Below are 17,171 nucleotides of genomic sequence, written 5' to 3' on the forward strand. Positions count from 1 at the left end.
ATTTACGTGAATAACTTCTGAACTACACATAGAGTTGATCAGTTTTTTGGCAAATATTATTCAGGTCGTTGAGCTGGTCATTTTGAGTACTAGTGGTCCAGGGTACCTCTTTTCAAATTAATCTTATGTACGATTGAGTGCGTTTGATTATTCGCGACATATGTGATTTACGTGAATAACTTCTGAACTACACAGAGTTGATCATTTTTTTGGCAAATATTATTCAGGACATTGAGCTGGTCATTTTGAGTACTAGTGGTCCAGGGTACCTCTTTTCAAATTAATCTTATGTACGATTGAGTGCGTTTGATTATTCGCGACATATGTGATTTACGTGAATAACTTCTGAACTACACATAGAGTTGATCATTTTTTTGGCAAATATTATTCAGGACATTGAGCTGGTCATTTTGAGTACTAGTGGTCCAGGGTACCTCTTTTCAAATTGAACTTATGTGCGATTGAGTGCGTTTGTTTATTCGCGACATAAACGATTTACGTGAATAACTTCTGAACTACACAGAGTTGATCAGTTTTTTGGCAAATATTATTCAGGTCGTTGAGCTGGTCATTTTGAGTACTAGTGGTCCAGGGTACCTCTTTTCAAATTAATCTTATGTATGATTGAGTGCGTTTGATTATTCGCGACATATGTGATTTACGTGAATAACTTCTGAACTACACACAGAGTTGATCATTTTTTTGGCAAATATTATTCAGGACATTGAGCTGGTCATTTTGAGTACTAGTGGTCCAGGGTACCTCTTTTCAAATTGAACTTATGTACGATTGAGTGCGCTTGTTTATTCGCGACATAAACGATTTACGTGAATAACTTCTGAACTACACATAGAGTTGATCATTTTTTTGGCAAATATTATTCAGGACATTGAGCTGGTCATTTTGAGTACTAGTGGTCCAGGGTACCTCTTTTCAAATTGAACTTATGTACGATAGAGTAGGTTGCGCGACATAAATAAGTGATTTACGTGAATAACCCAGGACCACAAGTAGTCAAAATAAATATCTCACAATCCTGAACAAAATTTTACCCATCCACTCTATGAATAATTCATCATACATGAAAATCGAATAGCTAACTAATAACTAATTGCTAACTGCAGACTAACTTGAGTCCGGTCTATGTAATATATATACATATGTATGTGTGTGTGTGTGGCTATATATATATATATATATATATATATATATATATATAAAGTATCTAAGTAGCTTTGTCGCCATAAAAGGACAGCGGCCCGAAGCTGTCAGTGTCCGCCTCTGACGGTGACTGTACACGACCCGCTGCCTCCTGTATGGCATAACAAGGAATAACCGGCTACAGGGAGGGAACCTGCAGTGACAGCTAGAGCCCGGCTGTGAGGCACACACATAGCACCAGCATGAGGCACAGGCCGCGACGCTCCAAACACCGTGACAAGCACGAAGGAGGCAGCATCACCTGCTCCCACGGAACAGCTCAGGGACAGGGGACGTGACTGACTGACGTCGATCCTGCCTCACCAAACATGTCTGCTGCGTCAGGGACAGGGGACGTGACTGACTGACGTCGATCCTGCCTCACCAAACATGTCTGCTGCGTCAGGGACAGGGGACGTGACTGACCGACGTCGATCCTGCCTCACCAAACATGTCTGCTGCGTCAGGGACAGGGGACGTGACTGACCGACGTCGATCCTGCCTCACCAAACATGTCTGCTGCGTCAGGGACAGGGGACGTGACTGACTGACGTCGATCCTGCCTCACCAAACATGTCTGCTGCGTATTGCTGCGGCGTCACGCCGGACGTCAGCTGACGCAGCAGGTCTCTCAGTGAGCGGAGCTCGGGCCTAGTCACCCGTCGCTTGATACTAATTTAGTGTGGCTGCTGCTGGACGTTCCATAGGGCGCTGCAGACTTGTGCAGGACGCATTGCACTGACGGTGACCGACATGGTGCCGTCTGCAGCCGACATTGACAAGATTGATATGTCGCTCGGTAAGGAACTTGTCTTCCACAACTGTTTGTTTACTGAGCTTGGCCGTAGGCTCCTGTGTGTGAGGGGAGCCGGCCTGTTCTCGGTGTAGCACCGCTCTAACCTCTGCTAGTGGCTTAGGAGCGTTCCTGTAAGATGGAGAATGCCCGGATTCTGACAACTTCTGTCCTTCCAGGACTCGTTGTCAGCCAGCTTCACCTAGTTCTGACTGTATCAGTGACATGGACCCATGTATGTAATGTGGGTTACCGGCTGTGTCCACATTTCACGTGCGTGGGATAACTGGGTATATGGTATTTTAGTTATTGATCGGCTAAGTTCAGACGATGGGCGTATTTCACTGCCCGTCCATGGATCCCAATGTCACACAGCCTTGTATAAGCGGGTGAGTTTAGATCCGGAGACCCGTCATCAGTCCAGACAGCTAGTTCCGTGGTGGGACGGCGAGATCTGTCATCTGAATTCAGCCTCGGGTTTGATTTCCTCTTAATACCCCCACCTATGATAATTTCTGCATTCTTTAATGACAGTGATTTTTCTCGATTCTCCTGTAGCTACATGCACTTTGGTCAGATTTGCTGCAGAAAATTTCCAGAGCAAATTTGAGAGAAATCGGGATTTTCTGTGGGTTCCTTAAACGAAGAAAGAAAAGTCAACGGCTTTAAATTTGCCTTTGCTAGATTTGCTGTGGATCCACACGTATTGATCATACGCTGACACAGGTTGGCGCCTGAAAAATCACAAAGAGTAACTCGTTTAATTTTTGTTTCATAAATCAGTGCTGCACACGAAAATAAGAACTGGTGATCTAACTTATCAGAGATCTGCTTCATACTCCACCAGGACTGCTCATTCATTTTCCAATCCTGGGTAAAATCTGTATTCAGTGAAGAAAGACTCCCATTATGAGCTAGGAGAAGGCAGCTGGCGCGTTTAAAATTCTATGGAGGTGGGGAGGATTTAGAGGCGCACCCTGACATTCTGCTGCAAGTTCTACCGAAAATAGTTACAGTTCTCCATAGATTTGTATGAGCACCAACAGTCATCTAGAATTTTGAGAATGAAATATTAATCCAGGAGGTGAAACAAATTTCTCAGATATATTACAAAGTGTTGGTTTTTTTTTTGTTTTTATTCTACATATACTAACTTTCACCCTCTTTTACATATATAGAATAGGGTAACTTGCTGATCATTGAGTGTCTGACTGCTGGGATCCCTAGTAGAGATGGGCAGACACCTGGATGTTTGAGTTCGGCTGAACAGTTAAAAAAGTTTGGGTGTGGGTATCAGAACAGTACCCGAGCCCCATTCACTTAAATGGGGGGCCCGAACACCCAGTGTTTGCCACACTGTCATGTGCATGACAGCGCAGCAAACACCACTTCTAATCAGCGGTGAAATCAGAAGTCAAGAGCCATGGTTCCCATGCTGTCAAAAGACAGCGTAAGCACTCAGCTGTGATCGGAGGTATAAAGCTTACCGCCGATCACTGCTGTCAGCTGATGGGACTACAGCTCCCATCATCCGACACCTGCTACTGCTAATTACAGTGAGAGGAGGAGCAGCGGATGGGAGTATTCATTAGCTGCTCCTGTGCTGTAAATAAAAAAAAAAAAAAAAAAAAAAGCGTGGGTTCCCCTGTGTTTTTGCTAACCAGCCAGGCAAAACTCACAGCTTGGGGCTGCAACCCTCAGCTGTCAGCTTCAGCAAGGCTAGATATCAAGAATATATTTAAATAATTATAACTTAAAAAAATGGTGTGGGGTCCCCCCCCATTTTTGACAACCAGCTTTGCTAAAGCAGACAGTTGGGGGCTGGTATTGTCAGTCTGGTAAGGGGCTGTGAATTTTGCCCCTCACCCCAACCTAAAAATAGCAGCCCGCAACTGCCCAGAAGAGGCGCATCTATTGGATGCACCAATTCTGGCGCTTTGCCTGGCTCTTCCCTTCCCACTTGCCCTGTAGCGGTGGCAAGTGGGGTTCATATTTGTGGGGTTCATGTCACCTTTATATTGTCGGATGACATCAAGCCCACGGCTTAGTAATGGAGAGGCGTCTATACGACACCTATCCATTACTAATCCTACAGTTGTATGGTAAATAAACACACAGCCAGAATAAATTCCTTCATTTGAAGTAAGACTAATCACAGTTTTCCATTTTTATTTAAACGCCTAATTCCACTGAAGCCCTCGTACGCCTGTAATTAAAGTAAAATAAAAAAAACAATATACCGTACCTGTCCGTCGTTCTGTCCCATGCTGTAATCCATGTCTGGGGGAGAAACAGTTTTCAACCTGGACGGTGCTAAGATGCGACCATCCAGGCTGAGAACCACTGGTAACTGAACTGCTGCGAGCGCAGCCTCAGTGACCAGCGGTGACGTCATCGAGGTTACATCCACTCACTGAAGCTCCGGTCCCAGCCGGGCTTAACTGCCGTGACATCCCCGCTTGCACCGTGAGAGTTTTTCCTGGTGAAGTCCGTGTTCGGTGTCCGTGCCCGACCAGTGGGTGTTCAGTACAGACACCGAACTTTACCGTTCAGGTTCGCACATCTCTATTCCCTATTGATCCCGAGATCAAGACTCTGCAGCCCCATCCTGAGTTGAGTCATGCAGGCTGTTGTTTCTCTCTGATGCTCGCCAGATTATGCCAGTGACCAGTATTAAATGCTATGTATATAACCATAGCGTAGTAGTGTCCAGATAAAATAGCCTAAAAGGTTATGATTCCTAAAAGTGATGCTACTATGGATGTGGTAGGTACAAAGTGAAACGTAAATGAAAGCAGTTTCCAGCTTCCTGGGCTCAATCCCGTGTTAAGATTTTTACTATTCATTGACACAACCTGATTTATATCTGTTTTTTTTTCTTTTTCCTACAGACGACATTATCAGGTTAAATAAGCAAGAACAGCAGAGCCAGGCAATGTTCAATGGAGGTTCACGATCAAATTATTTCCAGCATTTCCGAAATAACAGGGGAAAGTGGGGTGCTCAGCGCCTGCCTGGTATGTCTCTATACTGTGCTGATCTGTCTCTATACTGTGCTGATCTGTTTTTGTTCTACATGTTCGTAGGATGTCATTGATTATTGATTGGATATGCTTTTCTTGTAGGTTCTGGAAACATGAGAGTTCAGAGGCGTCCATATGGTGCCAAGCCGGGGTTTCACAGGATGTCCGCGTGGAGTGGAGTTAGTCCTTTCAGTCGTTCACTTCGCATGAGAGTAAAATATTCTCTTCTTCAATCTTTTACCTTTTCAGCTTTTGATATAATTTTCATTATTCTGGGCAGCTAACATTTTGGACAATGTTGTCACTTATCTGTCCTGTAGTGTTTGCTGTTTTATTAGAATAGTGGAGAAGTCCTGTGTTTTCACGGACCCATAGACTTGCATGGGTTCTTTTCGTTTGTGATGGTGGGGAAAAAAGCGGAAATGTCTCCGTGATTTTTGCATGAACATCCAGCTCGCATGGACCTGTGAATAGCACCATAGATTATAATGGGTGCATGTTCTATCTGTGGAAAAAAACGGGTGCAACACCGATGTCTGAATGAGGTATAAAGTGTATGGACACCCTTAAGGTACTGTCACACTTAGCGATGTACCAGCGATCCCGACCAGCGATATGACGCGGTCAGGATCGCTGGTACATCGCTAAGTGGTCGCTAGTGAGCTGCCACACAGGCAGATCTCACTAGCGACATCGCTGGGGACGGGGGTCACTACTTACCTGTCACACCAGGCAATCCTGCGTCCTCCCGCCCGGCTCCACGTGTCGCTCGTCGTCACAGCAGGAAGCTGACGACGAGAAACAGTACAGCCTGTTCTCGCGCGATCAGTGATAAACAGCTGGGGAGCGGGTTGTAGGTAAGTATCAGACATAGCGATATCGCTAGCAATATCGCTATAACGTCACAAGTTATAGCGATATTGCTAGCGATATCTTAGTGTGACATGCCCTTTAGGCTAAGTTCACATTAGTGTTCGGGGGCTCTGCGGAGGGCTGCATACGATCTCTGTTAAGCCCCGCCTATTTCCACATAGTTCTGCATGCATCCAGCGTACCTTTCTTTAACATTGGGTACGCAGGACATGCGGATGCAGCGTTGTGACGCGTCTGCCAACCACACGGGAACGCAACAAGTTGCCTTTTGCGCAGACGGCGGGAGCGTCAAAACGATGCATCCGCATGTCCTGCGTACCCAATGTTAAAGATAGGTACGCAGGATGCATGCAGAAGTAGGCGGGGCTTAACATAGGAAGTATACAGCCCTCCGCAGAGCCCTCGAACGCTAATGTGAACCCAGCCTTAGTCTACAGTCTATGGACACATAAAACAATAATAATACACCACATCTGTTACATGACATTTATGGGTATTGGGAGCAAATCATTCCATTGAGCCCATTTGCTGCCTCTCAAGTTTCCCAGACTTTTGCCTCTTGGTTTGTACGGTCTTATCCATGAAAAAGCAAATTGAGTTCTAGGAATTGCTCTATTCTGTTTTTGACCTTTATATATTCACTCTTTCCTACGTTAGTCATAATCGGGGCCTCAGTGCAGTTTTCTGTTCTTTAGAACCTGACATGAAGCATTGTTTAGACACGTTCAAGTAGATGTGAATTGCATACCTGAAAGCCACATGTTGGCGCAATTTTGACATTGTTAATAGATCATTTTACATTAACAATCAATTTGAAAACCAAATTTGAAATTTCTGTTGCGTGCGGCCGCCAATACTTGTCATACCTATGGGGTATCGCACCTAATTCTCTCATCAACAAATAATGTCTTTGCCTATCATCATGTGCTATAGTTTATAAACTTTCAGACAATGGTTTTTACAGATTTTTTTTTTTTTTTGCTTTGTACCTGATTGAAAACCAGATGATAAATTAACATCAGTCTGTCAACTTTTCTTTTCCCATTTCAGCACTACTCCTCCATTTAACCATTTAGTATCCTCTGCCATCCCTATACGGTGGGCATGAACTATCACTATCTGAGCAGGCTCAGGAGCTGAACGTGCAGCTCGGGTGTCTGCTTGTAATGTAGAACGCTGCATCCAAAATGCTGCTATTCCTGATCGTGGGCACGCAGCCTTACACAGCAGAGTGTATGGGATTTATAGAAATGCCATGCCCACTGTGCTTCTATGTAACGCTGCATAAACTCACCTGCACTGCGGGTTTACGAGCCGCAGCATGTTAATTTCAGTAGTGGAGACACTAGTCTCAGCTGTGTAGTTTCCGCCATAGCCAGTCATTAGATGCGTTAAATTCACATAGTTCTGCGTCTAAAACTCCTGATTGTGAGCTAGTAGCCTTACACATCTGGCACTCCAAAAATGACTGGTGTGATCTGAGGCTATGTGCAACCGCAGCGGAATCCGCACAAAGAATTGACATGCTGCGGATTGTTACCCACAGCAAATCCGTGCGGAAAAATCCGCAGCATGTGCACAGTGTTTTTGGTTTTACAATTGCAAAGAATGGTACTGTACAATGCAGCAGAAACTGCTGCGGACCCGCAGGGCCAGAAACTCTGAGAATCCGCAACGTGTGCACATAGCCTGAGCAAGGTTTAATCTCATCAGTTTAACCTATTAAATGCAGCTTTCAAATGTAATAGCAACATTTTATAGGTCTCCAAGACCATCAGCCCCCTGTGCGACACAATCCCTGCTTCTGAAGGCCTCCTTGTCTGCCAGGGTGGTATTCCTATGAAGCCACATTCACACAGTCACTATTTTTACATCTGTATTTGTAAACCAAAATCAAGAGTGGAAAAATCAGGTGAAAAGTATAATAGAGACACAAGCAACAGTTCTGCATTTTTCACCCTCGCATCCTGGTTTTGGCTCACAAATGCTGAGCTTGTGATCGTGGCCTTAACCCCTTTCTGCCATTAGACGTACTATCCCGTTCATGTGACCTGGGACCAGGGGTGGATTAAGGGTAGCCAGGGCCCCGGGCTGTTCATACTCTGTGGGCCCCCCGGTCAAGCAATGGGGTCATCATTATAATTATTATGGAGCCTCCACACCACTACCTTGATAGGAATTACTAGGCAGGAAGTACTTAGAGGTGAACTTCAACCCCAAAGACCAGTGGGCAGCACCTGAGCTCTGCTGACTCCCCCCCCCCCCCCCCATCACTTACTGATGGATTATCCCAAGTCCTAAGGAAAGCGAAGCGAGTTTTCTGATCTCTCCCACATTCCATAATATTGGTCACCCTGTGGGGGCCCCTGAGAGCACACACAGTAGGTGATGGTGCATCACTGTCCTGTCACAGCCATGCTCCATGCACAGCGCCATGAGACCTGTCACCCGGCCTTCCCCCTGACGTTTCCCCAAATGTTTCACTTGCTCTCAAAGAAATAGAAAAATTCAACCGTTCGTCAAAACTGACTGTGCATGAGGCAATTCCTTTATACCCGGAAATTGTTAAAGATGTTGCCCATGTGGTTACAGCTTTGCCTCCAACCCAAGTTACTGTAGAGAGGTTGTTCTCTAGCCTTAAAATTATTAGGTCAGATTTTAGGTCATCTATGAAGGAGGATCTCATGGAGGCAATTCTATTTCTTAGAACAAATTCATAGACTGCACAAATGTTATTTAGTATGTTTTTGTTGAAAACTGTTTTTTGCCACTTACATAGTTTATTACATAGTGCTATATATATATATATATATATATATATATATATATATATATATTACATTCGATATTAGTGTATTACATATTTACAATTTATTACAGTTTTGTGTTCTAAAGCTGTATTCCAATAAATATATATTATGTTCTATCTAAATATCTTGATTATTGTATCATAAAAATGATTAAATGTCTGATGTTCACATTGTACTACAATAAATTTTTCACTTAAATATAAGCAATATATGTCGGAGTCGGTGTAAGGGAAATTGGGGAGTCGGAGTCGCAGGTTTGGCTTACCGACTCCACAGCCCTGGTCCTGGGTCAGCTGTACATCCGGCTACATAGTGAAACGATCCTAACATTTATTAATATCTTAAAATTTAGCAGGATCTAAACTGTAAAGTAAATTGCTCTAAGTTTGTGTTTTCTTTTTTACAACTATTGGAACCCTCTTGAATTCTTTATTCCTTATACCTTTGTAGCATTCAACACCACAGCGACTGCCCTTCAGGAGAAAAATTAACTTTTCTAGGCCAATGGATTTCAGAAGCAAGTCCCCCACAGCATTGCACAGATTTCCTTTTAATAGGTAAGTTACATTTGACACTGATATTTTTTAATGAACAAAATAAACAAAACCCCTTTTAGAGAACCGTTTTATGCAAATAACTTGGGGTATTCTAGCGCCACTCACTTTGACACTTGATGGTGAGCAGCAGCAATGCCATCACGCCTGCAGATGCATTCCAGGGCGCACATACGGCTAGTAGGTATTGTTCAACTATCCTATTTATTAGAGTTGTCCCAAGACTTATATTGATGACCTATCTAGACAGTAGGTCATCTCTAAGACCGTTGGGGTTCAACACCTCCACTGATCACCTGTGCAGCTCCCGTGGCGGCCGGGAGTTCATTGTACAGAACTGAAACAGTACAGCTGATATACATGACTTTCTAATGTATTTTGTGCTTTGATGTTTGCTGTCAGTGAATTAGCATTTTGTTACATTATACTTTCTTACTTTGAACTGAGAACTGGATGAAGACAATTGTATCCAGTCTAGGCAATGTTCCATTGGACTCATGCAATATACATTTTAATATCAAGATTATACAGTCATTCTGACATGGATAGTTAAAGTATGGTCGAAGAGATCTAACTGGTAATGTATGTAGTTTCTTTTGTGAAATGTGGTGACAGATTGACTTTATGCCAAGTTTACATGATCGGATTCTCCATCCAATTGCTGTACGTGAAAAAACAGAGCACTCAGACCAATGTTTTTCAATAGGGCAGAGCAGATGAACGATTCTGTTCATGGACCAAATCTGTGAGTGAAACAAATCACAGCATGCATTAGTATCTATGTGTTGGATTATTCTTGACCAGCCAAGTGTATTTGTGCAGAAAAAAAAATCAGGATTCCATATGAAGACACTGTATAGCATGCGATTTTTGTATGGAAACATTACAATTCTTTAAAATAGGAAACTTCATTTAATCTTGCGCATTTGTAGTAACTGCTGCTGTAAAAAACAATTGCATGTGGGCTGCATAAAGCTAAGGCTGGGTTCACATTGCGTTAAGGGGGTGCGTATAACGCATCCGTTAAATAGCGGTATTAACGCTATGTAACAGATGCTTTAACGCACCCATAGACTGCTATAGTCGAGCGCAACGCTAACGCATGTCATAATCAGCGTGCGTTAGCGATGTGCTGTCATTCTGTGATTGACCCTCGGACACTGCAGACACTGAAGCATCTGCGCTAGCGGGATTTCATAATGCAATCGCGGCAGGGAGTAGCGTTAACGCAGCCCACCAACGCTATGCGTTGAAAGGACTGCATTAACGCTATGTGAACCTAGCTTAACAAATGGAGAAAGCTGAGCTGTCAGCCATGGGGACCTTCAGCAAGCGTCTGACAACCCTTTGGCATTATCATTGATTGAAACCGCATTGATCTGCGCAAACTCCACTCGCGGCTGTTATTGGAAGATGTTGGCTGTGTATCCTGAGCCTGCTTCATATACTGGCACACGTGACATACTGTTACATTACAGCTTGGAAGAGGCTAAAACATTGACCTTCTAAGGATCTGTTCACATGTCGATTCTTAAAGTCCACTAAAGTATAGCAATGAAAATAAATTGCTCAGTTACCGGAGTGATTACTTTGAATGGATCCTAAATTTTTTTTAATGTTTTTTAATGTTAACTTTTTTTTTAAACTTTTTGCATGCTTCAATAGTCTCCATGGGTGACTAGAAGCTACACTACTTTGATCTACTCTGCTACACACAGGCAATGAGCAGATCGTCTGTGTGTAGAAGAAATGCTCACTTGCTATGAGCGCTGACCACCAGCCGGCTCTTATAGCAGTCTGGCAATGACAACCAAGGAGGCCTACTGGAGACCTCTGGTTGTCATGCCAACCCATCGGTGACCCGCAATCATGTGACGGGGTCACCGATGGGCGGGTTTAGTGACATGCTTCCGGTAAGCGTGAGTTAAATGCCGCTGTCAGAGAATGACAGCGGCATTTAACTAGTTAACAGCCGCGGGTGGATCGTGACTCCACCCACTGCTGTTGCGGGCACATGTCAGCTGTATATATCAGCTCATATGTGTGCGGAAAGGTGCGGGCTCAGCGATGGAGCCCGCAACAAACAGTGGGAGTCCGACATCGGCGTACTATTATGCCCGATGTTGGAAAGGGGTTAACATCAAAGTTTAAGGGAAACTGATCATAAAGGATGGTTTTTAACCCCTTAATGTCCAATGACGGACACAGTCCGTCATCAGACATCTCCCCTGCTTTGATGAGGGCTCCGGCGCTGAGCCCGCATCAAAGCCGGGACATGTCAGCTGTTATGAACAGCTGACATGTGCCTGCAATAGGCGCGAGCGGAATCGCCGTCCGCCCGCCCCTATTAACTAGTTAAATCCCGCTGTCAAAGCTGACAACGGGCATTTAAATAGCATTTCCGGCCGCCGGACCGGAAATGACCTCATCGCCGACCCCCGTCACGTGATCGGGGGTCGGCGTCATGTTGCCTGGACAACCAGAGGTCTCTATGAGACCTCTATGGTTGTTCCAGGCATGTGGCTTTCAGCGCCACCCGGTGGTCGGCGCTGAAAGCACAGCAGTATATCTGCTACATATGGGCGATCTGCTCATCGCCCATATGTAGCAGAGCCGATCGGGTTGCGCATGCTTCTAGCCTCCTATGGAGGCTATTGAAGCATGCCAAAAGTAAAAAAAAAAAAAAAATTAAAAGAACCCTAACAGTTCAAATCACCCCCCTTTCGCCCCAATCAAAATAAAACTGTAACAAAAAAATCCCACATACACATATTAGGTATCGCCGCGTTCAGAATCGCCCGATCTATCAATAAAAAAAGAAAAGCATTAACCCGATCGCTAAACGGCGTAGCGAGAAAAAAATTAAAAATGCCAGAATTACCTTTTTTTGGTCGCCAAGACATTGCATTAAAATGCAATAACGGGCAATTAAAAGAACGAATCTGCACAAAAGTGGTATCATTAAAAGCGTCAGCCCGGCACGGAAAAAATAAGCCCTCACCCGACCCCAGATCATGAAAAATGGAAACGCTACGGGTCTCGGAAAATTGCGCAATTTTTTTTCTTTATTTTTTTTTTTAGCAAACTTTGGAATTTTTTTTCACCACTTAGATAAGAGGACATAGACATGTTTGGTGTCTATGAACTCGTAATGACCTGGAGAATCATAATGGCAGGTCAGATTTAGCATCTAGTGAACCTAGCAAAAAAGCCAAGCAAAAAACGTGTGGGATTGCACTTTTTTTGAAATTTCACCGCACTTAGAATTTTTTTTCCCGTTTTCGAGTACACGACATGGTAAAACCAATAGTGTCGTTCAAAAGTACAACTCGTCCCGCAAAAAATAAGTCCTCACATGGCCATATAGACGGAAAAATAAAAAAGTTATGGCTCTGGAAAGAAGGGGAGGGAAAAGTGAAAATGCAAAACCAAAAATACCCCTGGTCGTTAAGTGGTTAAGCACTTTGCCTCCCTAGAACACTAGTGGTGATTAGGTACACCACTCGCAAAATTTTATCTGTTCATAAGTGGATCCAAACCGGATCCATTTGATTAATATGAAATTGTAAATGTATTTTTTGTTTTTTTTTCTTTAATCCATTTACTAACCATAAAACATATATACACATGAATACAGCCGAAGTGATACATACGCATTTGTCCAAACAACTATAAAGGAACAGCAACCTTACATGTTAGATCCCTAGTATAGTTATTGCGTTCATAAGTCCAAGTCTTGTTGCAGTGTTAATAAACCAAATCAACAAGTGAGCAAAACATTGTTTATATCCATTTGGCGATGTACATCTCAAAATGACACAACATATCTAATTATCCTACAGCTACTACTAACACACTGCCAAACATATTTATGCAGTATTAATAGCAATTCGATGCCATAAGGTAACCTAAAAATTTTTTAGCCATAGTATTTACAGTGGTACTGAACCACTACGCGCTAGAATGGTGAGAGGAGTTCCACCTATCCCAAATTTTATCTAATTTCCCTGGACAGCCCCGGTTCTGATATAGTGTTCGTTCAAATGGTATAACTGTATTTACTAATTCAATCTATGCTCTGAGAGAAGGATGTGCACCACATCCACCATAGCGCCAGCATCTTTCTATCCAGAAAGAGTGTGTCCCGCAAGAAAATTCTAACAGTGTCCCCACATCTCCCCGTGCAACACCCCAAATAGACAGACCAACGGGTTAAGGGGAACCGGGATTTGTACTAGTGAAGTCAACAGCAATGTTACCGCACTCCAGTAGGAGAGGATAATAGGACAACTCCACACCATATGAGCAAAGTCTGCCTCTGCTGAGTGGCATCTCAAACAATCCGAGGACTGGAGTCGACCCATTTTGAAGAGACGTGACGGGGTTAAATATGACTGGTGTATCATATATAATTGAATCATTTTATTATTGATCGATGGAGACACCCCAATCGAAGACTCAAGAACCTTCTCCGAGCCCTCGTCCTGACCATCAGGAATAAGACCTCCCCCCCCCCCCCCCACACCACCACCACCTCCTGACCGCTACCAGGGCAGGGCAGGGCCGGTTCCCACAGACAGCATATAAGTGTATAGAGCAGAAATGAGACCCTGGGGCCCCTGCGACTTAAGGATTCCTATTAAAGGAAAAGATGAGAGTCTGGATCCCGCCCACAGATCGTAAATGTGACTGAATAGCTGATCTAAGCTGAAGGTAGCGGAAAAATTGGGACTTTGGGATATCGTTTTTAGATTGAATTTGTTCAAAGGACATTTGGACACCATTTACATATAAATCTCTGATTGAGGAAACACTGTGCGCAATCCAGAAGTCAGTGGGACGGGTGGTTCAGAAGCATCGGGAAATAAGCATTATTCCATAATGGCATTTCGGGTACAAGATCCCCAAAGTGGACTACCTTTTAATCTGTCTTCAACCTGACCTCGCCAATCGGAGTAAAGGCAATAATCGGGGGATGCCAGGTTTTTCATTTCCAAAAAACCCAGTGGGCAGTCAATTCTCGCAGCGTGGGCCAGGTGACTCTCGGAATTAGGCAGTAGACTATCAGGCATCCATTTACACAAGGCTTTAACCTGCCCGGCAAGATAATGTAAATAGAAATCCGGCAGAGCCGCCCCGCCCATCTGTTTTAGGTCTTTGTAAAGTAGATAATTTAAGCTTAGGTCTGGTTTTCCCCCATATAAAAGATGTAGTTAAAGAATTTAAACCTGCAAAAAAGGGCTTTAGGGATCAGCACTGCACTGTGTTGGAGGGAATAGCTAAGCTTAGGGAGTAGAGTCATCTTAATGAGGTTTATACGACCAGCGACAGAGGCAGTTTACTCCAGGATGCAAACTTAATCTTAACTAGATCCAATAATGGAAGGATTTTAAGTTCTAGGTTAAGTTCACTGTTTTGGGATATTAATTCCTAGATATTTAAAATGTGACACTAGGCAATGAAGATAAAGTATCAAGGTGGGCTCCTGGGTTATGAGAAAGGGGCAACAAGGCAGACTTCTCCCAGTTAATGTATAAACCTGAATATTTACTGAATTTATCGATGGTATCAATCACATATGGCAGGGTCTCCTCCACGCCATCCATAAATATCACCATATCATCGGCATAGAGGCCGATAGTATCTAGACAATTGTTTAGGCCTTTTATATTCGGAGAGGACCTTGCGCGTATTACCAACGCCTCGATTGCAAGGGCAAAGAGGACAGGGGAGAGGGGGCACCCCTGCCGCATCCCTCTAGACACGGAGTTGCTTATAATTATTCGGGCCTTAGTACTTGGGTAAATTGCGTCAGTCCATTTTTTAAATCCATCTCCGAAACCATATTTCTGTAAACACGCAAATAGGAAAGGCCACTCAAGTGAATGTTTGGCAGCTGTCACACGTTAAATGACACTTTTTTTTGTAAAAAATAGTTTTTGCATCACCACATTTTCAGAGCTATAACTTTTCCGTATTTTGACCCACCGAGTCATGTGAGGTCTTTTTTGCGGGACGAGTTGATGGTTTTATTGGTTTCATTTTCGGGCACGTGACATTTTTTGATCGCTTTTTATTCCGATTTTTGGGACGTAGAATGAGCAAAAACCAGCATTTCATGAATTTCTTTTGGGGGGTGCGTTTACACCGTTCCGTGTGCGGTAAAATTGATAAAGCGGTTTTATTCTTTGGGTCAGTACGATTACAGCGATACCTCATTTGTCATTTTTTTATGTTTTGGCGCTTTTATGCAATAAAAAAATATTTTTGCATCGCTTTACTCCACGAGCTATAACTTTTTTAAATTTTTTCGCTGATGATGTGTGGTGGCTCGTTTTTTGCGGGACAAGATGACGTTTTCATTGGTACCATGGTTATTTATATCCGTCTTTTTGATCGTGCGTTATTGCACTTTTTGTTCGGCGGTATGATAATAAAGAATTATTTTTTGCTTTTTTTTATTTTTTTTTATTTTTTAACCCCTTTCTGCCATTAGACGTACTATCCCGTCCATGTGCCCTGGGACTTAATTCCCAAGGACGGAATAGTACGTCTAATGCGATAAGCGGCGCCCACGTTGTGAGCGCCGCTGATCGCGGCCGGGTGTCAGCTGATTATCACAGCTGACACCCGGCACAATGTGTCAGGGGCGGTCACGGACCGCCCCCGACACGTTAACCCCTTGTACACCGCGATCAAACACGATCGCGGTGTACCGGGAGTTAAAGGGAAGCATCGGCAGGGAGGGGGCTCCCTCCGTGCTTCCCTGAGCCCCCCACGGCAGCGCAATGTGCAGCGCTGCTGCGGGGGGCTCTTTCCCTACAGGCCCCCGGATCCAAGATGGCGACGGGGGCCTGTAGGGAGCTGACTTCCTCACTGCCTGCAAAGCGCAGGCATGAGGAAGTCTGCAGAACTGCCTGTGACAGATTGCTGATCTGTCACAGTGATCTGTGATGTCCCACCTGGGACTATGTAATAAAGTAAAAAAAAAAAAAAAAAAAAAGTGTAAAAATAATTTTAAAAAAATCGCTAAATTAGTAAAAAAAAAAAAAAAAAAAAAAATTCCCCAATAAATTCATTTTTTTGAAAATAAAAAAAATAACAATAAAAGTACACATTTGGTATCGCCGCGTCCGTAGCGACCCGCCCTATAAAACTGTCCCATTAGTTAACCCCTTTAGCGAACCCCTTAAAAAATAAAAATAAAAAACTAAGCAAAAAATGATTTATCATACCAACGAACAAAAAGTGCGATAACACGCGATCAAAAAGACGCATATAAATATCCATGGTACCGCTGAAAACGTCATCTTGTCCCGCAAAAAACGAGCCACCATACAGCATCATCCGCAAAAAAATAAAAAAGTTATAGCTCGCAGAATAAAGCGATGCAAAAATAATTATTTTTTTATATAAAATTGTTTTCATTGCAAAAAACCGACAAAACATAAAAAAAGACCTAAATGAGGTATCGCTGTAACCGTACCGACCTGAAGAATAAAAGCGCTTTATCAATTTTACCGCACGCGGAACGGTGTAAACGCACCCCCCCAAAAGAAATTCATGAAACGCTGGTTTTTGTTCATTCTGCGTCCCAAAAATCGGAATAAAAAGCGATCAAAAAAATGTCACGTGCCCAAAAATGGTACCGATAAAAACGTCAACTCGTCCCGCAAAGAATAAGACCTCACATGACTCGACTCGGTGGGTCAAAATACGGAAAAATTATAGCTCTCAATATGTGGTGATGCAAAAACTATTTTTACAATAAAAAGCGTCTTTTAGCGTGCGACAGCTGCCAAAAATAAAAACCGCCATAAATAGTAAATCAAACCCCCCGTTATCACCCCCTTAGTTAGGGAAAAATAATAAAATTAAAAAAAAGTATTTATTTTCATTTTCCAGTTAGGGCTAGGGT

The 17,171-nt window shown here is 43.4% G+C and overlaps 1 protein-coding gene across 1 annotated transcript in view; it reads left to right on the plus strand.

Annotated features, from left to right (window-relative positions):
- Positions 1–1,696: 1,696 nt before the first annotated feature.
- The window catches only part of FYTTD1 (forty-two-three domain containing 1), a 36,631-nt gene continuing 21,156 nt past the window's right edge, over positions 1,697–17,171 (plus strand). The window contains exons 1-4 of the mRNA XM_073589286.1: positions 1,697–1,999; positions 4,885–5,010; positions 5,119–5,228; positions 9,150–9,256. Of these exons, the coding sequence (XP_073445387.1) occupies positions 1,954–1,999; positions 4,885–5,010; positions 5,119–5,228; positions 9,150–9,256 (389 nt within the window). The 5' untranslated portion in view covers positions 1,697–1,953. The remainder of the gene's footprint in view (positions 2,000–4,884; positions 5,011–5,118; positions 5,229–9,149; positions 9,257–17,171) is intronic.

This window comes from Dendrobates tinctorius, unplaced genomic scaffold (genome assembly GCF_039654945.1).
Source record: "Dendrobates tinctorius isolate UK_male_01 unplaced genomic scaffold, ASM3965494v1 ptg000107l, whole genome shotgun sequence".
Taxonomy (NCBI): Eukaryota; Metazoa; Chordata; class Amphibia; order Anura; family Dendrobatidae; genus Dendrobates; species Dendrobates tinctorius.